At 51.2% G+C, this 23474-nt stretch overlaps 2 protein-coding genes and 1 long non-coding RNA gene across 9 annotated transcripts; 1 reads left to right on the top strand and 2 right to left on the bottom strand.

Annotated features, from left to right (window-relative positions):
* Positions 1 to 872: 872 nt before the first annotated feature.
* On the bottom strand, positions 873 to 4490 carry SLC39A2 (solute carrier family 39 member 2). 2 transcript variants are annotated; one of them, XM_038558428.1, is made up of 4 exons: positions 2857 to 2971; positions 2550 to 2680; positions 2282 to 2332; positions 873 to 1783 (listed from the first exon to the last, which is right to left on the bottom strand). In XM_038558428.1, the coding sequence occupies exons 1-4, from the start codon at positions 2969 to 2971 to the stop codon at positions 1151 to 1153; spliced, it is 930 nt and encodes a 309-aa protein (XP_038414356.1). In that variant the 3' UTR covers positions 873 to 1150. The 2 variants fall into 2 exon arrangements, with proteins under 2 accessions (XP_038414356.1, XP_038414357.1); XM_038558429.1 differs by having other exon boundaries at positions 1650 to 1783; positions 2282 to 2327; positions 2857 to 4490.
* Positions 4491 to 4595: 105 nt separating this feature from the next.
* On the bottom strand, positions 4596 to 10441 carry METTL17 (methyltransferase like 17). Of its 2 annotated transcripts, none has more exons than XM_038558425.1 (14): positions 10336 to 10441; positions 10076 to 10229; positions 9846 to 9980; positions 8712 to 8793; positions 8387 to 8468; positions 7978 to 8051; positions 7423 to 7517; positions 7000 to 7070; positions 6698 to 6805; positions 6360 to 6428; positions 5670 to 5720; positions 5338 to 5430; positions 4919 to 5106; positions 4596 to 4844 (listed from the first exon to the last, which is right to left on the bottom strand). In XM_038558425.1, the coding sequence occupies exons 1-14, from the start codon at positions 10423 to 10425 to the stop codon at positions 4721 to 4723; spliced, it is 1416 nt and encodes a 471-aa protein (XP_038414353.1). In that variant the 5' UTR covers positions 10426 to 10441; the 3' UTR covers positions 4596 to 4720. The 2 variants fall into 2 exon arrangements, with proteins under 2 accessions (XP_038414353.1, XP_038414354.1); XM_038558426.1 differs by having other exon boundaries at positions 4654 to 4844; positions 4923 to 5106.
* On the top strand, positions 10305 to 23191 carry LOC102151676. 5 transcript variants are annotated; one of them, XR_005370352.1, is made up of 6 exons: positions 10305 to 10524; positions 15291 to 15568; positions 18617 to 18732; positions 19301 to 19492; positions 20927 to 21074; positions 22438 to 23191. It is a non-coding gene; the product is annotated as an uncharacterized LOC102151676 (long non-coding RNA). The 5 variants fall into 5 exon arrangements; XR_005370351.1 differs by lacking the exon at positions 20927 to 21074 and having other exon boundaries at positions 10309 to 10524; XR_005370353.1 differs by lacking the exons at positions 10305 to 10524; positions 20927 to 21074 and adding an exon at positions 10625 to 10690.
* Positions 23192 to 23474: the final 283 nt, after the last annotated feature.

Genomic DNA, 23474 nt, shown 5'->3' with positions numbered 1-23474 from the left:
TCCCATCCAGGCCCTGTCCCTGCCCCTGAGGCCACAGTTCCCGTCCAGCACCCCACCCCACTGGTCCAGCCCCCTGCAGGCTGCAGCTCCAGTCCATGCCCTGTCCAGCCCCCACCCCCTCCGAGGCCGCAGCCCCGTCCAGACCCTGTCCTTTGCCCCTGAGGCTGCAGTTCCCATCCAGCCCCCCGCCCCCCCATCACCCCAGGCTGCAACTCCCGTCCAGGCCCTGTCCACACACAGAGAGACAGATGGCCGAGCGGGGAGGGGCCGGGGGCCGAGGGCCAGGTAGAGAGGACGCGAGGAAAGCCGTTTGGTGGCAAAGCCCAGTAATCACCCTGGGAATCTATGTGGCGCCTTTCTCCCTCTGCAAACGCAGTGCTTCTTAATCCCTGAGCACAAGGCGGGGGGGTGGGGGGGGGGTGGGGGCAGAGGCCCAAAGAAGAGCCACGGCCTCCCCGCGGCCACGCAGGCTCGGGGTGCACAGCGGGAACCAGGTGGAGGGAGGCTTTCCTTCGCCTGCTCTCTGGTCTGCTGGACACGCTGCAGTTGGCTGATAGCAGGTACTGGATGGTGGGTGGGGAGCGTAGGGAAAAATCTAGAGCCCATGGTTTGGTTTTACATCCCTTCTCTCTAAATGCTAAGAACTCTGGCTCAGTTTCTCAACACCTGTGGGTCAGGCAGGAACAGGCTGTTGGAATTTCGGCAATGCTCCCAGGTGTGGAGGGCATGGCCCGCAGCCCCCAGGATGGCTAGGGGCCCGGATTCCACAGGAGAGGATGACACCCAACATTCAGCCTCTCTACTCCCCACCCCGCCGCTGTGTGCAGCTCCTGGGCCCCCCGGAGGAATGAAGGGTAGTACGGCTCAAGGGGAAGGGTAAACCGGACATTTTATTATACACGGTCGCATAAGCGGGCAAGAGTTGCATCTGGAGCGATGCTCCTTGCATCAACTCTCCAATTTATAGGCACCCAGCCCTGACGTCCTTTTCCCGGGCCTGGAGGAGAAGTGGGTGCTCATGTAGGAAAAGGCCGTGGTCCGGTTCAGGAGGACGAGGCCTGGTGCGCGTCTCATAGTCTCAGTGGAGGAGGCCAAAGCCATTTGAAACACGGTGGCCATCCTGGTAGGTCCACCCGACGCCAGGAGTCTCTCAGGCCCACAAGGCGATGAAGGCCATGAAGGCGAACCCGGCAGCTACACAGCCCCACTTGAGCAGAGGGGCCTCGGGGCTGGCCAGTTCCCGGGGCAGAACTTCGAGGAAGGTGACGTACAGAAAGGTGCCGGCAGCCACGCCTTCTAACACAGCCTGGGCCAAGCCTCGCCCCCCCTGAGGGTCCCCTTCAGTGGCAGCCAGCCCCAGGACGAGGCCCACGGGGGACATGAGAGCCAGCGACAGTATGGACAACGCGGCCCAGCGGGCTCCAGCGCCTCTCCGCACCAGCCGCAGGCCCACGCCAAACACCACGAGCCCCTTGTGAGCCAGGACGGCCAGACAGAGCTGCACCGTGGCCGCTACCGTCGGCTGCAGCCCCACGGCCAGGCCCTCGAACACCGAGTGAAAGGACAGTGAGAGCAAGAGGACGAGGGACCCAAGGGGCCCCTTCGAGGGAGAGGGTGGCGGTCCGTGGCTGTGCAGTCCCGGGACGTGAGTGCCACCCCACTCCTCCTCCTGCACCGTGGTTCCTCCAGCGGCCCCAGGACAGCACTGCAACGCCAGCGACTCCAAGAGGAAGACCAAGAAGAAGCCCAGGGAGATGAGGAGCTCTCCGTAGGGGTACCCCATCTGGGAACGCAAAGAGGGGCTGTGAGGCGGGAGGGGAAGAGCCCCAAGTACGCGGGGCGGCCACGGGGTGGGAGGCGAGGGATGACCGATCCATAGAAACTGGCCGCCTGCTTGCCCTGCTGGCTCTCACTCTGGCCTTAGCCCCTCTGCTTCAGATGCTTCCAGATGGATGCAGCATATTGGGCGGAAAGAAGGCCAGGGGAAGGAAGCCAAGAGCAGGGATGGGCAGCGACAACAAGAATCCCGGAGGGACCAAGGAACATGAGGTGTCGGGGTTAGAAATCTGGGGAGCGAGAGGCGTGGCAAAGGGGCCAGAGAAAGGCCGACGGTAAAGCAGAGCTCTTCCTGGGGTCCCACACATCCAAGGGGTGTGCAGGCTTCCCCTTCCCTCTGGGATGTCGGCTGAGGAGCAGAGGGGACGCCCGGTTTCCCGACACCGTCCTCCCAGGAGCCTCTGGGCCTGCTCCCCTCCAGCGCGGGGCCCACGGAGGTACTTGCCTGAGCGGAGTCGGAATCCTCAGAGGCGTTGCCCACCCTTTCCGTCCTGTTCTAGGGAGAGAAAGGCGGGGATCAGGTGCGGGCAGGGCAGCTCGGCTGCCTCCTGCCCCTTCAGCTGCTCGGCTCCCCTCCACGTCCCCTGCGACTGGCCTTCAGGCCCCCGGAGCGGGCCTCTCGCTGGCTCCCACCCTCATCCTCTGCCGTCCCCACCACTCGTCTCCGCCACTCGTTTTGCTTATTGCTCCGGCCTCACCGCCCCGCCGCTCACCTGCATCATGAGCCCCTGGATCTCAGACTCGATTCCCTCCAGGGCTTCGGCGGTCATGTGCATGAGCCCCGCTCCCAGGAAGACCCCCGCGGAGGCGCAGCCCAGGAGGCTGAGGGCCCGGCGGTGACGGCCTAGGGAAAGGAGGAGTCACAATCCGGTGGCCGTGAGACGGCGCAGGTGCACAGGAGCCGGAGGCAACACCCCGGGTCCCCGGCTCGGGGACGGTGAGGGCCTCGGAGCAAGGGCTCGGGATGGGCAAGGGCTGCGGCCATGCCGCCGCTTCGGGGCTGGAGGCGGCCGGCGGTACCTGTAGCTGCATCAGTGTGGAACCACTTGAAGCAGATGGGAATAAGGCCGCAGCCCAGGGTGAGGAGCAGCAAGGCCAACAGGCAGCCAATTTTCGCTCCTAGCAGTGGCTCCATCCTGGGGGGGCAGGAGCAGCAGATGCCTCAGAGCGGCAGGTGGCAGTTGCGGGGTTTGGGGCGGGAGAGTGGAAGCAGGTGGTCAGTGCTGGTGTCTGCTCTCCCGAGTCCAGGAGGCTGCTGGGATCCTCCTCTGTTGCGCTGCCTCTGCTTGCACAGCCTGCATAGCTGCCTGGGGCCCTGCCCCAGATTCCCGCCCTCCCCCTACAGGGAGGCCCCTCCCCCGGCTTCCAGAACGGGAAACCAGAAACTCCGGACTCCCTGCCAGGCACAACCCGAGCTGTGTCTTCTCTTCGGGGCCATGACTAATCCCAAGGCCATGGACACTCTTACTTCACGCCTGGGACTGCTCCAACGCCAGGTGGGAGTCTAGGGTGGGTCCTTCCCAGACCCCTGGGTGCGCCTCATTCAGGGCGTCAGATCTCAAGCCTCCGTGCCCCTTCCACCCCGCCCATGTCCGCAGGTCTCATGGGTCATTGTGCTGATATCCGAACCCTACCTTTTCAGAGGGGATTTGAGGCCACCTTCAGGTAAGGAGGTGGGGCTGAAAGGTGCGGCCCGCCATGCTGTGGGGACTCTACGGAGGGGACTCCCCTCTCCTGTAACCTCAGAAACACAGCTCCAGGCATGGCAATTTCCAGGTGTGTGGGGGGAGTGGAATCTCCAGCATTACAGTATTAATGCTGTTCCAGCTTTTGACCGGGCCGGTTTTCAGATATACGTAGAGCTTCCCCGGCTCACGATGGGACGACATCCCGATGGACCCACTCTAAACTGCAGTGCATTCAACGCACCGAAGCAGCCGATCCCAGCCGAGAGCAGCCTCCAGCGTGCTCATGACACCCGGATGCCAAGCCCGCAGTTGGGCAAGATCATCTAACCCAAGTCTATTCTGTAATAAAGTGCTGAAGTCCACGCACTTTGCCACACGCCGTACGGGACGTGAGAAGCAGAGTGGCTGTGTACCAGCCCTCCTGGCACTGCCGCCTGGGAGCCGTAGCTGCACAGCATCACCAGAGACCACCGTACCCGACTGCCAAGCCGACAAAAGACTGGGTTCTACTGGATGCGCCTCACTTTCATCTCATCTTAAGGTTGAAAAGTTTGAAAATCAAGCCATGATAGGTCGGGACTGTGTCCTGGGGGAGAGAGGCTGAGATTTTAGGGCGAAGAAAACTGCTCTAGCCCTGAAACAGTGAGGCTGAGTGAAAAACTGAGAGACGACCCAAGCAAACCGAAGGGTCCTGCCTGGATCTATGGGGGTAGAGATGGAAAACTCAGGCTCCGTGGCGATCAGCTCTTGAGGAAACTGGGCTGGGGAGCTGACGAACCCTGAGAAAGATAGAAGGAAAAGGGAAGAAACCACAGGCTGGGCAGCCTGGCTCCCCTTCTTAGTGGCCCCCTAACAACCCGATGCCCACTGGGCCGGTGCCCGGAGACTGGGGGCAGCTTTCCCTACCAGCCCCACCACTTCCCCGGGAGTCCTGGTCTCTGGTAGAGGCAGCAGCACTCTTACTGGAGAAGGTGGGCTTGGGGTCCGTGTGGGAGCGTGGGCACTGAACACCTGTCATAGGATAGGCCGTGACGACTGGGCCCTGGACCTTTTAAGAATCATGAGATCCATTTCTACGCTTTGAAAACTTTATTATTATTAAAACCTCTAAAGCGAGAACACACAGGGCTACCAGCGCTCCCACCCTGGATGCCAGGTAGCTTCAGCCTTGGCAGGCCTAAGGAAGAAAACACTTGTTACGCATCCTTGTCGACCCTCAGGGGGTCTTCAGCAGGGGACGGGGGCAGCTCCGACTCTGACGGTGTGATCACGGGTAGAAGATCTCCCCAGGAGCTGACGCGAGCACAGCGATACAAATCCCTATAGTAAAGAGAGGTCAGTGTGGGCTGCAGGGTCCTGCCAGCTGTCCCCAACTTTGGTTACAGCCTTGGTACCTGCCATGCTGGCGGGCTGTGATCACAGCGTGCTGCATGTGCCCATCTGGACAGCACAGGTGACAGTGCACGTGGCGTGGCCGTTTAAGGACAGGCTGAGTGAGACGCGGCCATCGAGGAGCTTCCTCTGGACGCCCCCGGGCAAGAATTACCATCGAGAACTTCTCCTCTTTTTGCTTCTTCTTGTTCTGAGATAAAAATATAGAGACGATTTGAAGGGAAAAGAGATGGGAAATAAAATCATGACCCCCCCTCCCCGAGTCCCTGCAGCCCTTTTCATACTCTGTAAGCCATGCACACCCAGGCCCCCAAACCTCCAGGCTCTTCGCTGACTTCCCCAGCTCTGCCTGCCTCGTACTCTTTATCATCTGCCCCCTCGGACTATTTTCTCTCTGCTGTAGGGTTCTCCGGATACATACCCAGCTGAAGGGGATGCAGTGGTAAGCCTGAGAAAAGCTACAGGCCAGAGGTTTAGAGGCTGCCAACTGGGGACAAGGAAGTTCATGTGGACACTGTGAACACGGAAAAGAACCAGAGAATCATACAACTGAAAACTCAGAGTGGCAGAGTTAAGCAGGGTGAGGGAGATGGGGGCACAGGAACCAGGGGCAGGGAGAGCGGGGAACAACCAAGACCGAGACTGGATGGGGACACAAGACAGCAGAGACTGGCTCAGCTTCACCCTCTCACTTTTCCTGGCCACAGCGGAGTTCAGGTCTTTGCGTGACGGAACGGCAGAGACAACACTCACCGGGGCAAAGACAAAGCCAGGTCGAGGGTCCAGAGGTGACTTCTCCTTCCCCTGAAATAAAAAAAATCAGGCTGGGTCTGAGGGGTGTATTCTTGTAACTCCGCGTCTGTACTCAGTAAACGGAGGCCTCCTTTAACGTTCAATTCTGATAATGACTAACTAGGCTCCTTGAGTTAAGCTGGCTGCTTCTCTAATACTCCAAACAAAGGACTTTTTCTTTGCAGGAGGAGTAAAGCAGGGACTTGGCACGTAACGTGGTGCTCTCCCTTGTCAGCAACCTCTACTTGCAGAAAGGTCCCATTGCAGGACAATTCAATTCACGATCATCCACTGGCTCACACCATCCCCAGAAGATAAGGTTCTTGGCTTAGCAATGCCCTGAGTCAGGGGTCCGCGCACTTTTTCTTTTTTTAAAGGCCCAGGGAGTAGACAAAATCAGTTTCTGTGCTGACTTGTCAACTCCACTCTTCGCAGGCCACATGGCACATACGAAGATGGGTGAGAGGCCAGATGTGCCCGCAGGCCCTGGTTGGCTAGTCACCCCCCTGCACCGTAAGGAGTGCGCGTGCTAACACCCTGAGCGTTACCCCACCACTGCAGGACTCTGAGCAGTGAGGCTCTTCGACTCGCAAGGGAGTAGGGCTAACTGGCGAGATGGTGGCGCAGGAGTGAAAGGAGAAAGAATCCTACCTTGAGGACCAGGTCCCTGGCATCCATGAGAAGGCAGTGGCCAGCTTTTGTTCCATTCTCTACCAATATCTGCTCACCAAAAAGGAGAATAAGCATAAGCCCTGAATTACACGAGGACACAAATGCTAGCAGCTCCGTGGGAACTTCGCCGAGGGAGTCGAGGGCCCTAAAGGAAAGGGCCATCCCCACAGCAGGTGGGGCTGCAGAGCCTAAAAGGGGGACGAACACACCTACGCTTGAGAACAACGGTCAAGTTCCAACGGAGACAAGAGAGAAGGAAACGCGTGAGATCCGTGAGGCTGCTTTACAACTTGAAGGGCAGAGGAATTTCAACTCACCAGAAAGTGACCTGTCTTGCGCCACAGGGTTTGGATGGTCTCAGTGCGGTCAGCCTTGCTGGGCAGTTCACTTAGGGAGAAGGCCGACACCACCACATCGAACTGGACCTGAGAACCAGACGCGGCGCATGATGGACCTGACACTCCCCCGGCCTGGCCCTTCCGGGAGCGTCACAAACTTCCCTCCCCTCGTATTTGTTCTCTTCTATCTTCTAACACTCCAGGCTGGGTTGCAAAACTGAAATCACAGTTTTCCATCTGCCAAATTCCACATTTAAGATTCTCTGAAGGTCGTCACTTGCCTTGGGTGACACAGGGAGAAACTGCCTGAAGAAGACACCTGGAACGTGAGGCTCCCCGGACGCTGAGCCACCTGTGGAGTGAAGCAGAGGCGTGGCAGCGGTGAGTGCGTAGGTATAAAATGATGTCTCGGCAAGAAACACGCCCCCAAGGATGAAGGACGCCACTAGGGAAGGGCGAGATGCAAAAGGGTAAGCAAACTTGCAAAGGGCTGGGGAGACTGGGTCAGCTGTCCTTTCAATCCTACCCGACCCATCCACGGCCCAGCAAAGGCCTCCACCACCCTCTGCTCAGCTGTGAGCTCGCAGGAAATCAGACTCCTCTTCAGCTTTTAGCCCCCCTCCACTCCCCGGTAAAACACCCTTTCCAGTTCCTGCTCAACTCCTCCAACTTCACAAGAGCCCTTCCTTATCCTTTGTCCTCACCTCTCAGTAGCTTTTCTGCCAAATCCAACATAGCAGCTGAGCTGTCCACACACATATACTCACGGAGGCTCTGGCCCCAAGCACTGTGAGCGGCCCTGAGGTGGCAAAATATGAATCACCATTTCTCGCGACAGTGTCAGCCCTAAGAGAGCCCTCTGCCCCCAACCCCACCCCTGGGAAACAGAGTGTTAGTTTAAAGCAGTTTTCTTATTTCATTTAGGACTCCTTAAAAAAAAAAGGGCAGACTCAAAAAACGATCTGTAGGCAAAAAAAAACAAACAAAAAACCAAACAAACAAAAAAAAAACCATCTGGTGATATGCCCTGGACTAAATTCCGTTTCTTTTTTATCTTCCTAAACATGGGTCTTTTGCTCATCAGAAGTTCCTTTAAGTTCTGGCCCTAATCCACATACCCTCTTACGTCTTACCCGATCCGAGGGACTAAACATTCTAGTTCCCTACTCTCTCCTATTCTCCCCGTCTGGTCTCCCAGTGTCTTGGGGTGTCGTACAAGGCTCTCTAGAGCTAGAAATGACAGACTGAAAGAGACTTACCAAGTGACAGAGCCGGTACCCGAGCCAAAGTCCATTAGGGTTTGGGGCTGGAACTTGGGAACTCGAGTCCGGATCTGCAGAAACACACAATACCCCACAGCAGAGTTAGCGGATGCCTCTCTACGGCCCCTCTGCATCAGGGGAGCACGGCAGGCCAGATGAGATGTGAATGTTCCTGGAGAGTCAATGGAAACACTTAATACAATGGGAACCTCCTGAAACAGTGATTTTTAGACCTTTCTTGGGTCACAAAATCCTTTCAGAGGATAAACAGAGCTGCTTTAAAAAATAAATAAAAAAAAAAAAAAAAAAAAAAAGTGCATGCGTTGTCCCTAGAATCATACCCCAGGAGACCACTTTATGCATAAAGGAAGCGATGGTTAAGGGTTGGAAGCTGAGGGGCTTTCACCTCATGGAACGCCCTGGAGACCGCTGCAAAGCCGCCATCCAGTCTTGCCGCCATATATACCAGGCTCAGTCTCTCATTGTAGCTGCCAGAAAAACCAGAGAGTCACAGCCACCAGGGAATAACGCCCATCCCACAGGCATGAAATCTCTAGAGAGGGGAGAACTCTTACTCCCGGGGCTGAGTACTCTCACTCCTTGGAAGGTAGGGGTCCTGAGCTACACACCGGGCAGGCCTCCCAGACGTGGACTGTGTCTCTGTGCTACCCCAGTCTCCAGCTAAAGACAAGATTTCTTTCCCCTTCTGTAGCCTTTCTAGTCCACCTTACGTCAGTTCTTGCCAATGGTAGGTAGTTCTGCGCAGGGTTTGCAGCACGGCTTGGCGAAGCCTCTCCTCTGCCGGGGGGACGTCTAGGGTGAGAACAAGAATCCACGGTGGGGACCGGGGACGCACAGGGCTCAGATCCAACAGCTGAAGATCGGCCTGCCCACGTCCTCTGCAGCTCCCATCCTGGGCAAAACCTCAAAGCTCACGAGAAGCCCAACCTAGGGGGGAAAAAAATCTCAGGTAGGAGTCACCGCGAGCACCATCACCGCCACGGCGAATCAGATGGTAGCCTGCGTCTAACGGCAGCTCGTTCATCAATACCAACCCCACCCCACAGGTTTTGTGCTCTTTTATTTTTTATAGATTTTATTTATTTATTCATGACAGAGAGAGAGAGGCAGAGACACAGGCAGAGGGAGATGCAGGCTCCATGCAGGGAGCCTGACGCTGGACTCGATCCCAGAACTCCAGGATCACGCCCTGGACCAAAGACAGGTGCTAAACTGCTGGGCCACCCGGGGATCCCCGACTTTGCGCTATTTTAAAGGGAAGTGTTGGGGATCCCCGGGTGGCCCAGCAGTTTAGCACCTGTCTTTGGTCCAGGGCGTGATCCTGGAGTCCCGGGATCGAGTCCTGCATCCAGCTCCCTGCGTGGAGCCTGCTTCTCCCTCTGCCTGTGTCTCTCATGAATAAATAAATAAAATCTTTAAAAAAATAAAGGGAAGCATCTCGAAGATTGAAGAGCATCGCGTAAGCACGGTATTCTGTGGATTTTCTCCGGGCTGTGGCGTCTCCGACGTTCCGAGAGGGAAGAAAGCGGGGCCTGGAAGTCTTGGGGCTCAGGATGGCGTGGGTCTGCGGGCCGTGTCCCCCCAGCGCCTACGCTGCACCGGGTGAGGGGAGAGCGGGGAGCACGGGATGCATAAAGGCAGGTGTGTGAGATGGAGAAGCTTCACGGTCGTGAGAGCGGCTCGCTGAGCCCTGCCTGGCCTCCGGGCCCGCTAGGGAGCCGCGTTCCCGGAACACAAACGTAGGCCGTCCCGACCCGGGGCGCCCGGGAGAGGCAAGGGCAGCGGAGGACCCCGTTCGGCGGGACGCGGGCCCTCCGTGCGGCCGACTCTCCTGCAGGCCCCACCTGCGTCCTCCAGCAGCCGCTCCTCCAGGCGCCGCGCGCGCCTCTGCAGCTCCTCCGGCTCGACGGGCACACGGCGGCTCCACAGGTAGTTGCGCAGCGCCGGCACCTGCGCCTCCACGCCCGGCAGCGAGCTCTCTGCGGGTCGGGGATGCAGCGCCGTCAGCCGCGTGCCGCCGGCCCCCGCCCCCCGCTCCGCCTCGGGGCTCGCTCCGCCCCGCCCCGCCACTCACCGAGCAGCAGGGCCCGCGCCGCGGCGGCCAGCACGGGCGGCACCCGCACGCACGGCAGCTGCAGGACGCCGGGGTGCCGGCGGTGTGGCCTCCGCCCCAGGAAGCCGGAGCTGTTGTCCACCTGCGACGCGCCCGGCGCGACCCCCGCGAGCGCCTGCGGGCGGGACGGAGACGCTGACCGCGGCCGGGAGCGCCCACCCGCGGCAGCGCCGCCGTTCCTGAGCCCCGGGGTCCCTCCGGCGCGGGGAGCGGGCACTCACTCGGGACCCGGGGGCTCCGGGGGCTCCTCCGCGCCCGCGGCTACACCGGCTCAGCGTCAGCAGCGGCCGCAGTCCCCGCGCGGTCGCCATGGTGCCGGAGGCGAGCCGGAAGCGGAAATGACGAGACCTGTGACCGCGGAGCAGCGTCAGCCAATGAGAAGAGCGAGTGCTTCTGGTGGCCAATAAACGGTCGGTATCACCTCGGAGGGGATCTGCGCTCGGGTGGGGGCGGGGCCGGGCGGGCAGAGGGCGGGACCGGAGGCGGGGCCAGGATAGAGGGCGGGGCCGGGCGAGCAGAGGGCGGGGTCGGAGGCGGGGCCGGGGGCGGGGTCCGGCCCCGCTGCCCCGAGAGCAGGTGGGAGCGGGGCTGGAGGGCAGGGGGCGGGGCCGGAAGCGGGGCCAGGGTAGAAGGCGGGGCCGGGCGGGCAGAGGGCGGGGCCGTAGGCGGGGCCAGGATGGAGGGCGGGGCCGAGGTAGGAGGCGGGGCCGGGCCGGCAGTGGGCGGGTCCGGAGGCGGGGCCAGGATAGAGGGAGGTGCCGGGGTCGGAGTCCGGCCCCGCTGCCCCGAGAGCAGCTGGAAGCGGGGTGGGCGCGGGGCTGGCGGGCAGAGGGCGGGGCCGGAGGCGGGACCAGGGTAGAAGGCGGGGCCGGGCAGGCAGTGGGCGGGGCCGGAGGCGGGACCAGGGTAGAAGGTGGGGCCGGGCCGGCAGTGGGCGGGGCCAGGGTAGAAGGCGGGGCCGGAGGCGGGGCCAGGATAGAGGGCGGGTCCGGGGGCGGGGTCGGGCGCCCCGCTGCCCCGAGAGCAGCTGGAACCCGGGTGGGCGCGGGGCCCCGAGGCTCGCGTCCCGAAGTCCGGGGGTCGGATGGGCGGGCGGGGACCAGCCCCTTCCTGGGCGCCCCGGAGCCGCGCCGGACACAGGGAAACACTGCACCTGTGTTCCTAGCCTTTCTCTCTGGAAGACTCCGAAGTCTTGGGGTCCCCCTCCTGTGTGCGAACGGCGAATGCAGCTAGGGAAAGATAAGAAAAAGCAAATGGAGGCCCCCCCCCAGGATAACAAAATGATAGTCCATAGATTTTTTCTTTTTTTTTTCTTTTCCCCATGTTATTCCACATAGTACGCTGTGCGCTTGGACGAGTAGGTAACGCGCAGAAGGTTAGGTGCCCGATGCTGCGGGAAGCCCATCCACGCAGCGAGGCGTCCGGGAGACGGAGAAAGGGAGTAAATGGTTGGAGGTCACGCCCAGGATCGCAGAGCTTGTTAGATGACAATTAGATTTAAACCTGGGCAGGTTAGGGATGCCTGGGTGGCTCAGTCATTTGACGGACAGACTCGATTTCAGCTCAGGTCACCATCTCAGGGGCTGGGAGATTGCGCTTCCGGCTCAGCGCCTGAGTTGGCTTGAGATTCTCTCCCTCCCCCCTCCATGCTAAATAAATAAATAAATAAATATCTTTAAAAAAAATGAACCTGGGCAATCCAAGTCTGAGCTTTACCTTTATTATTATTATTATTTTAAAGTTTTAATTTATTTATTCATGAGAGACACAGAGAGAGGCAGAGACACAGGCAGAGGGAGAAGCAGGCTCCCTGCGGGGAACCTGATGCGGGACTCGATTCTGGGATCTTGGTATCAGGACCTGGGCCAAAGGCAGATGCTCAACCACTGAGCCACCCAGGCACCGCTGGATCTTTACCTTTAACCAGGTGCTCTACTGGAGATTGTTGGCATTTGAATGCAAATGAGCAAGTTAACTAGGAACCATAGGCCCAATGTCAATTATGATCACCATAGCAGGAGATCTAAGGAGTATTTTCATAGCTGCCTAGAGCCTAGAGCCAAGATCTGCTTCTCCACATGGGTTCAAGGGACAATTCCTTTAAACCTCATACAGGCCTCTGTTCCTGAAGAGAAACGTAGAAGAAGGAGGTTAGTGGGGCAAATTATAGGTACCGTCACTGCAGTTGATCTCAGGGCTGCTACTGGCCCCCATCCATTCTCTCCTTTAATATCCATTCTAATTTCCCCTCACCCCCCCTCTATCATGTTCTCATTCTCAGGTCTTAGTGGCTGACCTGGTATTACGACCCAAACATTCATTCCTGAGGGGTCCAAACCCTTGATAGTCCTATCTCTCTCCGGCTGAGATTGGTAAACATCCATACTCGCAGTTACGATGGAGCTTGGGAATTCTAGGAAGCACCCAAATAGATCACTTGGGTTCTACATGCATTCCTGTCTATCCCCACTGTGTAAAAGCATCCCTATCTCCTTCCTCCTGCTAAGCAGGACTATTTCACCCTGACAGTCTGGTAACTCCTCTTTTTTTTTTTTAATATTTTATTTTTAAATGATCTCTACATCCAACATGGCGCTCAAACTCGCAGCCCTGAGATCTCATGCTCTACTGGCTGAGCCAACCAGGCACTCCTGGCTATGCCGCTTCTTATCTGCTGGTCCCTGGACCCAAGAAATCCAAAGTGTCCTGGCAGCAGCTGTTGTATGTAGTTGAATGAGAACTTCAATGTGTCCCTTGGCGGGAGTGCATCCACTTTGGGTACCTGGACCTTTGGCCCTGCAGAGCTCAGAGTTACAGACATGAACGTGCAAAATTTCCCAGTGGGTCAGTGGGCGTGTTGTTAAGTGGAGCCACTCCTGCTTCTGCTTTCTGGTTGCTGAAACCGTGAATTCCTCCTGTTGAGGCCACAGTATAACCTGGAGGTCTCTGGTTTAATAAATACACGATATCCTGAAGAGGGGTACCCATCCTTTCAGAATGTTGCCTCTGAGCTGTTACTATAGCTGTGCCTTTAGGAAGCCAGTCTCCCCTCTCTTCCTTCCCTCCTTTCTCTCCCCTCCCCTCTTGCCTTCCCCTCTCTCTCCCCCTCCACCTCTTTCTTGGAGCTGGAGTGGGCCATGTCTTTTCTTTTGGTCTGAAGTAAACACCAGTCAACTCTTCTCCTTAGTCCTCTACTTTCTTGCAGAGGTGAAGTGATATTACTGAAGTATCTTCAGCAGAAATTAGTGGAGCTGTTCTGAACTGCAAGTAAATAGATTGTCATAGTTTAGCTAATTCTTGGTTATAGACCTCTGTGACTTTGGTTTTACTTATTGAGCTAGAAGAGCCATCTGGTGATCATCTTCACTGCCTTTTCATCTCTGATGTTTACCTTTTATCTTTCCCATATTTGATAAATGATTTGTCCTCACTTGACCACTGATGCAAGGTACACAGGAGGTTCCAAGCCATGGTCTTGGTGCCAAATGTGCAACGTTCCTGGTTATGACGGGCTCTTACTGAGATAGAAAGATTTTCTCTTCTTCGTTCAAACAAACCCCCAGGAGCTAGTTGGGGAACTATCTAGTCCTCATTTGTAAGGCACATGGATACTGACGTTACTGGTTATTACTTGTGATAAATAGACGACATCCTCTTTCAACCCTTTCTTCATAGATTAAAGCTCAATATTTGACATATGCTCTATAATTATTATTGCAAGCAAGGTATGTGGGGAAAGGATTTTTAAAATGCAGGCACATGTCTACTTATTCCCTACTATACATATGGCATTTAGCATACATAGTGCTTGCCACATCAAAGGCACTCAGAAATGTCAAATAAGTATTAAAGATCTAAAAATGTCCCTCTGTTGTCTTCACAAAGAGTGTATATATATCAAATATCCTTTGTTTCTTGGTGGCCATTGGGTAGTTTTTATTTTTTCAATGGAATTCCATGGGCTACATTATTTGTATTCCTCTCGTGTGGTCCTCTTTTCCTATTTAGGAACTTCTAAATGCCTTTCCTTTTGTTGTGTTTTAGACATTTTTCAGAAGGCAAAGGTTTTGTGTTATTTCTGCTTATGATGGTACTCTATGTTCTCTATTTCTATAATTAGTTTCCCACCTTTTGCCAAAGAATGTTTCTTCTGTCTTTGAAGATTGATTCTGTGTCTTGTATTTAATGTTCATTTTTGGAATCTCAGTATATTTTAGATCGATTCTCTGGGAGCCAAGTGAGATGCATTACCCTTTTTTCCCCCATGCAATTAAGGGGAAAATATCATTGTTAGCCAAATTACCAAACTCATTCAAATGTCAGATGTTTAGGTTCCCGACATTTGACTAAGCTTTGTAAACTATACTTGATACAATGTAGAAATGGTGATATAATATAAAGATATCAATAAATTCCAAAATAGGAATTTCAGGTTAGTAGGTCCTGTTAATAAGTTTGGGGACCAAGGTACATATTCAGCAGGTAGACATTGTGTATTTCCACCAGCTGGACTGTTGCTGGAATGCAATTAACATGACCCTGGTCTCAGGATGATGGTTGTCCAAGAGAGGATGAGGCCAGGAAAATTCTTAGAGTGACAAAGACTCATTAGATTGGCCAAGTTGAGTGAGAATAAAATTGTTGAATTTCCTCACTACTTACAGCCCATTGACAAGTCCTTGAAACAGGCAGAGTGACATTCCTCTAGGGACTCAGCTGCCCCACTGTTAATACTTTGCTCAGGGCAAAAGGCAATCTTAGCTCAACCCTCAGGATCCTGTAGGTCTACTTTAACATATAGATATTCCTTTGGAAGCTTCCTTTATCTCTACCCGCCCACCCCCAAGATACATGTTGGCGATCATCCCCTAAGTATAGGACCCCCCAATATACATCTGACAGGTCTCATGACTCAGGTTTTACTAGACAGTAATAAATGATCTTTACCCAACAATAGCTGGCTCCCTCAGGGTCCTAGAAACCTTGCTTCCAAAATTCCTTAGAGACTTACACCATCCCTAACCCCTCCAAACTTGAAAGTATACAATGGGCCCCTCCTCATGACCCCAGTGCAACTCCTCAAGTGCCCTGACCCTGCCTTAACAAGGGAGAGGGGGGGCTTGCTGAACTGTACCTTTTTTTTTTTCTCATCTTGGACATGTATTTTATTGTATAGAAATTTCCTGCCGAATTTGTCAAGAGATGCCTATGAGAATCTAAATTGGAGAACAGGGACAGGCAGGCCTGTCAGCTCTTCCTGCAAAACCACACAACACTGGGACAACAATTAGCCGAGCCTTAGGGTACAAGGTGATGGACCACCCAAGGTACCAAAGATGTCTCAAAAATTCTTGGCCGTCGCCTTTGAACCCTACTGTCTTTCCTATACCATATGGTGCCCAATATGGGGCTTTGAGTCTTTTCACCTGGACTCTGAACCTCAATGCAGACTTGGTGAGTACTTTCTCTCCTCTTCCTTTACTCTCATTTCAGGGGCTTTTCAAGGAATGTAGTCTTTGTTTGTTTGTTTTTTAAAGATTTTATTTATTTGACAGAAAGAGAGCACAAGCAGGGGGAGTGGCAGGGAGAGGGAGGGGGAAAAGTTTCCTTGTGGAGCAGGAAGCCCAAAGCAGGACTCCGTTCCAGGACCCTGGTATCATGACCCAAGCCGAAGGCAGATGTTTAACCAACTGAGCCACCCAGGAGCCCCAAGGAGTACAGTCTTATTAGGACACTTTCCTGTCGATTGCTCAGGCTGTAATCCTCTAGCCCGTGGCTACTCTACAGGGAGGAGGAAGCCTGTTTTTTGGCTGGAAGTTAGTGCCTAGCTGGATTGGTAATAAGACCCAGAAATTCGATGCCCTCTCTTTATTCCTGTCCGTATACAAAGTTGTCTGGGGCACGGGATAGCCACCAAAGTCACCAGGACAGCTGCCAATCTTAAGACTCTGTGTGATGTTTCCTCCTCATTGGCCTAATGTGATTCCCCTTAGCATCCTGGCCTAGCTGCTTCTGACTGCAGGACTTCCACTGGGAGCGGGCCAAAATCAGTACCCAATGGAATTAAAACCTAACGGGGGACTGTTTCCTAGGGAAGTTGGCTGTAAGGACTACGTGTGTTGGAATGTTGCTTAGATCATGATGGATTTTTATCTTTACTATTTTTTGTCAATGTCTTCTACTAACTACTTAAGCTACAGAATTGGGTAATTTCCCCTTGTAAAACTCTTCTAGTGTTCTCCATGGGCTAAAAACAGGGTGCTTCAAGGCACCCAACTGTAGCCTAGGATGCGAAGAGGAGGGGGTGTGTGACACTAACATCCCTCCCACAGGGGCCTTTATCATCAGCTGTAGTCATAGGAATTTTTGTTTGAGGGACGCCTCCAGTTGCTTTGACACCAGGAACCTCTGACATATCCTACAGGTGGGATGCTACCCCAGGAGTGGCGGGGGGTGGGGGTGAGGGTGGGGGGAGATTTTCTAGGTAACGGACCTTCTCGACTTCTCTCTCTTTTCTTCAGTTCATAAGGGCTCTCCCTTGGGGGTGCCTTTTACCACACTGGAAACCATTCAGACTGCAAGACTTAGGAAAGGACTGATCTCCTGTCACATTGTGTGGCCTCAGGAGGATCTGTCAGACCTCTTCTGCAGAAAACAGGGAAGAATGTGTTTGCCTGAATGTGTCTGGCTAGTAAAGCTCCCCCTGACATATTGGATGATAATTATCTAGATAGGCTTCCTCCAGATAAACCCAAGAAGAGCACCCCCTGGATCTAACACCACCCACTCCAGATTTCCCCACTAGGGTATCTGGTAAAAAGTGACAACAGGATGGGGATCCCTGGGTGGCTCAGTGGTTGAGCATCTTCCTTTGGTCCAGGGTGTGATCCTGGAGTCCCAGGATCTAGTCCCATGTCGGGCTCCCTGCAGGGAGCCTGCTTCTCCCTCTGCCTGTGTCTCTGCCTCTCTCTCTGTGTCTCTCATGAATAATAAATAAATAAAACCTTAAAAAAATTGACAATAGGGAGGATCCAGGTGGGACATATTTGGTATTTAAACTAAGTTAAGTTTGGCGGTTTAATTAAGATAGACATCTTTAAAGTTATCAGCATTAAATATGAAACTTTTATTCTATCTAGGTTTGGTAAAGGTCAAGTAAGCTTGTGTTATCTCTGTTGCAATTTGTCAGCAAAAAATGACTTAAAATGATGGTGAATCTGCTCTGTCTCAAAGTTTTCATGGGTAATTGTTAAGATAGCTTTCAAAGTCTTTGGTAACATGAAACTTTAAAGTTTTGCTTGGATGATAAATGGGGTTAAAGTCATTGGACATCTAGGTCTTTTCCAAATAGCAGAAAGTGCTAACACATTGATTACTGGACATAGGTTTTTGTTTTTGACTTCTTGAGACATTAAGGATATTTGTGTCTGTTGGCAAACAAACATGCTTTGTGCTTATCTGATTCATAAATTTGCCATCTAAAGAGTTCTGGTGTAACAGTTCACAACTGGTTACTACTTAGTCTTCACTGGAGACTAAAGTTTCTAAGTGCAAAATTCTGCTAAATGTAATTAAGATTGATGGAAATAAGGGAAGCAACTCTGTATGCAGAAAGGTAGGAGGTATGTAAGAAAGATAATGGGAATGGAAATACATTTTTGTTGAAGGTGAGAGAAAGTGATTTTGTCCTAAATGAGACCGGTTGTTTGGAGAGAAATGGCTGCGGACAAAATCTGAATGCATAGGAAAGTTGTAGAAAATGGGAAAACTTTGGAAAGGAGTTTTATATTTGGTCAGGATGGACTAAGACTGAAATGAATGAATTTTAAAAAGATTGAAAGTCTGCTTTCCTTCTGTTAAAAGAGAGTTTTCTTGAATTGTTGGTCTGCTCTTGATTAAAAAATGTAAACAGTTGTTTTTTCTTTGCTTGCCCAGAAAAATGAGTTTCTAGGTTTTACCTTTATCAGGTCTTTGATGATCCCTAATCCTATTTAGTCATGTCAACCTTTTCTAAGGTTTTAACAAACTTCCTCAAGATTAAATCATAAACGAAGTTTTGTTGACAAATTAGGCTTGTTTATTTGGTACGTTGCATTCTGGTATAAGGTCATTGCACCACCAGATATTCTGATTATTGAAGTGTTATGTGTCACAGAAGTAGCTGAATTTCCTTGTCAATTGCATCATAATGAACTTTTAAATTGGATCATTACCAGTGTCCTCCATTTCTGAGTTCTTGTCATTTATAATGGTTCCTATTCCCTTGCAAAATGAGTTTCATCTTCAAGGAGATTCGTAAAAAGGACTTAGGACAAATACAGGTGCTTGATATCTTTAAATTCCTAAAACCGAAATGGGTAAGAATTTCCAGAACTAATTAAGAGACTACATTCAAACTGAACAAGAATTATTCACATGGGAATAAATGAATTTAAAAAAATGACTGTAGTTTTGTGACTCTTGTTTGAAACATCGATGATTCTCTAATGTTTGCTCTTCCAGATTAAGGAAACTTTCTCTTAAGATACCTATGACTTACAAAAATGTGGTAAATTATCCATTTGTGAACAAATTAAAGCATCTCTCTACCTGAACCCTCCGAAATTTAAAAGGTCTCAGTAAGTATTCTTTCTTCCATGGCAATCATAGTCATTTGCCTTCATTCAATTAAGAATCTGTCTTGCAACAGGACACCATTGGAAATATTGGCTATTTTACCAAGGTTTTGACTGGAACGTCATATTTGAGAGAGACATACATAGACTCAGATATGACAAAACAGCTTTAAGGAACTAAGGTTGACTTTATGAAACCTGGAGCCATAAATCCCATTGGAAATGTTGGCTTGACACCTTGCTTACAGAGTTCCTAGCAGCCTTACCAAGTGAGCAAAGAATGTCACTTTCTAGCAGGTACAGGAACTTCAGGATATATATTGGGGACCTCATGAAGAGGAATCCACCCAAACTTAGAGGTCTTGTAGGCAACATCTGATGGCAAATATTTGGCTTGGCTTCTGGCCTTGAGGCTAAGAGTTCAGCTTAGAGATTCCTTATAAAAATTCCGGCAAAGCAGATTTTAAAAGAATCTATATGGTCAATTGCTATTCTTGCTGAGCTTATGTAAATAATTAGGCCTATTTGTTAAAATCAGACTTTTTTTTTTTTTTTTTTTTTTTTATGATAGTCACAGAGAGAGAGGCAGAGGGAGAAGCAGGCTCCATGCACCGGGAGCCCGACGTGGGATTCGATCCCGGGTCTCCAGGATCGCGCCCTGGGCCAAAGGCAGGCGCCAAACCGCTGCGCCACCCAGGGATCCCAAAATCAGACTTGTTTTACAAACAAATTAGCCTCGATTTGGCTATCTCTGGGAATAAAGGTAAGTTTAGAGAGAAAAATTATGTTTCAATAACACACCTTTGCAGATGTTAAATCCTAGTTCTGATTGTCTTTGAATGTCGTTTGCCTAAGCTAGACAGCTTTAGGAAAATTTTGGAGAAATTGCCACAGTAGCTCATGTATAGACAATCTTCATGCTTGTTAGTCTGTGTAGATAATAGCAAGACCCCATGGGCATATGATTATTTGAATAGCTGAAAAATGGAATAGATGCCACAACAATTGTATAACTTTAGCTTCGATCAATTCCGTAAGGCTGGGATGACAAAATTGCTCCTTAAAAGCCAGGCCATAACCTCGCTTCATGGGGTTAACTATGGGTTTGTGGAGATAATGGATGACCACACTTTATGATTAGATTGGATGATGCACTTGGGGATGCTCTTTTCTCCTGAAACAAGTCTTCTCCCACTTGTCAATGATTGTTAAGACTGGACCTCAAAGAGGGCTTCTTGATGGTTTTACCCCTTAGGCATATTTATCCTAGAAGCCACCTCTGTTGATGTATAATTGCAAACAAATGTTTTAGCCAAGCATGCAACAGCTCTCCTGGTAACAGGAGCCTCAAAGCTCACTCTGGAACAGTAATGACTGTAACGACTTCACATCAGGTCCAGAGTATCTTAGCGATCAAAGGCCAGCAATGGATGAGGGAAAGCCAGCTTATTTAATACCAGTCTATACTTATGGATATACCTCAAATAATACTTAAAACCTGTCGGATTTTAAACCCAGCTATCCTTATGCCTGGACCTGACCATTGTACCTTTATAGAGCACAACTATTCAGAGGTTATTGATTTTGTTTATTCTAGTCAACCAGATTTAGAAGATCCCCCCTTTTTAAAAGATGTTATTTATTCATTCATGAGAGACACAGAGAGGGAGGCAGAGACACAGGCAGAGGGAGAAGCAGGCTCCATGCAGGGAGCCCGATGTGGCTCGATCCCAAGACCCCGGGGGTCACGCCCTGAGCCGAAGACAGTTGCTCAACCACTGAGTCACCCAGGCATCCCAAATAAAATCTTTAAAAAAAAAAAAAAAAAAAAACAAGATCAAAGCCCTAAATGACACTCAAAATTGCATTTTTCTAGTGAATACTTAAGGAACACAAATGTGTAAAGCAGTTTCACAAAATAGAGTGGGATTAGATGTTTTAACTGCTGCACAAGGTGGAAGTTGTGTTATCATAAAAAACAGAAATCAGGGTATACATTCCAGATTACTAACAAAATCTTTCTGGGTTTCTGACATGAATACTCAAATCAGTCAAATCTCTTTCCTTTAATGATTGGTTAAACTCCTGGACTGAAAATTTTTGTCAACTATCAAAGGACTCTTATTTGAGCTTTTTCTTTGTATTATTCTAATCATGTTTTGCTGTTTTCTTCCATGGCTCTCCACCTGGTGCCGAGGCTCCTTCACTGCTGTAACTTCGAGCCCACAGATAATCCTTCCCGCTCGGGAAGATCCACGCATGTGGTCTCCCTTGGCGGCTACTGCCTTTGCCTTTCCTAACTCCTATATCTCTAGGAGACCCGATGGACCAGTGTCGACCCATAGGTAGGGACATCTCTACACCCCTATTCGGCAGGAAGAAGCTACAGAAAATGAGACTTTCTAATCTCAACAACCTTAAAGATTTAAGGGTCACACTTGTTCAGGGGAGGGGCACCTGGGTGGCTCAGTCAGGTATAAATCTGCCTTTGGCTCAGGTCATGATCCCAGGGTCATCGGCTCCCTGCTTAGTGGGGGCCTGTTTCTTCATGCCACTCTCCCTGCTTGTGCTCTCTATCTCAAATGAATAAATAAAATCTTTAAAAAAAAAAAAAAGCAACAAATTTTCAGGAGGGATTGATGTGGGAAACAAAAGCAGAAGAAAAGTTATTAAATTTCTGTACTACTTACAGTCCATTGACAAGTCCTTGAAACAGGCAGAGTGACATTCCTCTAGGGACTCAGCTGCCTCTCTGTTGACACTTTGCTCAGGGCAAAAGGCAACCTTAGCTCAACCCCCAGGATCCTGTAAGTCTACTTTAACATAAATATTCCTTTGGAAGCTTCCTTTATCTCTATCCACCACCCCCCCTCCACTCCAAGATACATGCTGGCGATCATCCCCCAAGCACATGACCCCCCAAAATGCATCTGACGGGTCTCATGACTCAGGTTTTACTAGACAGTAATAAATGACCTTTTCCCGACAATAGCTGGCCCCCTCAGGGTCCTGGAAACCTTGCTTCCAAAATTTCCTTAGAGATTTACACCATCCCTAACCCCTCCCAATTTGAAAGTATATAATGGGCCCCTCCTCATGACCCCAGTGCAACTCTACCTGCCCACAGGTCCTGTCCCTGTGCTTTAATAAAATCACCTTTTTGCAGCAGAGATGTCTCAAGAATCCTTTCTTGGCCATCAGCTTCGAACCCTAATGTTTTTCCTACATCGCCCTATTTATGAGATTTCTTAAGAACAATATGATATCATAATTTGACATGGTGAGGTGAAAACCCTCTATTAAAACAAGCTCACGGGATCCCTGGGTGGCGCAGCGGTTTGGCGCCTGCCTTTGGCCCAGGGCGCGATCCTGGAGACCCGGGATCGAGTCCCACATCGGGCTCCCGGTGCATGGAGCCTGCTTCTCCCTCTGCCTGTGTCTCTGCCTCTCTCTCTCTCTCTGTGTGACTATCATAAATAAATAAATAAATAAATAAATAAATAAATAAATAAATAAATAAAAATAAAAAAAATAAATAAAACAAGCTCACTGCAATGGGGGATGAATCTTTAAAAAAATTTGTTTAAGTAAACAAATCATACAATGTACAATATATGCCCAGTATTCATTGACTGACATCCTTCTGATTCATTTCTATGTATCTTAGAGCTATAAGCGCTCTTCTTTTTCTTTTTTCTTTTTTTACAGATTTTGCTCATTCATTTGACAGAGATTGAGAACACAAGCAGAGTGCGAGGGAGAAGCAGGCTCCGTGCTTGGCAGGGAGCCAGATGTGGGGCTCTATCCCAGAACCTTGGGATCATGACCCAAACTGAAGACAGATCCTCAACCAACTGAGCCACTCCGGCACCCCAGCAGTCTCTTCTTGTTACTCACTTTCCATTGTTGAAGAAAAAAAAATTCACCTGAGAATGAGAAGATCTAATTAAGATAGGGAAACTGCAAGGCCCCATTAAAAAAAAAAAAAAAAAAAAAAAAAAAAAAAGCTGTTTTTTTTTTCTCCCTTTCCTGTTTCTATTCTTGCAAGGACCTACACCCCTATCTTACACATGCCTAAGTGTATATCCTCCTTGTCGGGAACAAGTAGTTAATAATTTCTTTGGAGGCTTCCAGCACAGTGGAGAGCATCTGGGGAGCAACAGGCGAGAATAACCGGGCGAAGCCACATGTGTGTATTCCAGACCACTGGCCCTGGACATCTCCATCCTAAGACCCCCTGGCTCCAGGGAATAAGTGATTTATGATGCACTCCTGGTTCCTGTCCTTGTTCTGACCAGTTCCTGGCTGCTGGAGAGGACACATGCACCAGACCACAATTATCAATAAAGAGCCCAGACCCCAAGCAAAGATGAGACTTTCTCTCCTTTCCTTTCTCCGTATCCCAGATCCTCTTTCTGTGTCTGTATTCTCTCTATGTCTTCAATAAACTCTGCTCTCAGTTCTCTGCTCTTGTTTGATTTCTATCCAATGCCAAGCCAAGGACCCTCTGGGCTGGTCCTGTGGGACCCCTTCTGGGTCCTCAAACCTGGCCAACCTGCATCATAACTGGCCTTATTACTCAGTGCATGAATCAGAAACCATCCCATCTAGCAAATAGAGGGGAGCTTAGGAATCATAGGAAATGGAAGGTTTTCACAGGAAAGAGGGTGGAACAAGAAGTTATTAGCAAAAGAAAAAGAAAAAAAAAAAGGTTGTTTCAGATCAGGAAGTCCTCTGTGGATCAG

This window comes from Canis lupus, chromosome 15, assembly GCF_011100685.1.
Source record: "Canis lupus familiaris isolate Mischka breed German Shepherd chromosome 15, alternate assembly UU_Cfam_GSD_1.0, whole genome shotgun sequence".
Taxonomy (NCBI): Eukaryota; Metazoa; Chordata; class Mammalia; order Carnivora; family Canidae; genus Canis; species Canis lupus.
Note: the sequence above shows the minus strand (reverse complement) of the source record. Positions and strands in the feature narration are given on the sequence as shown.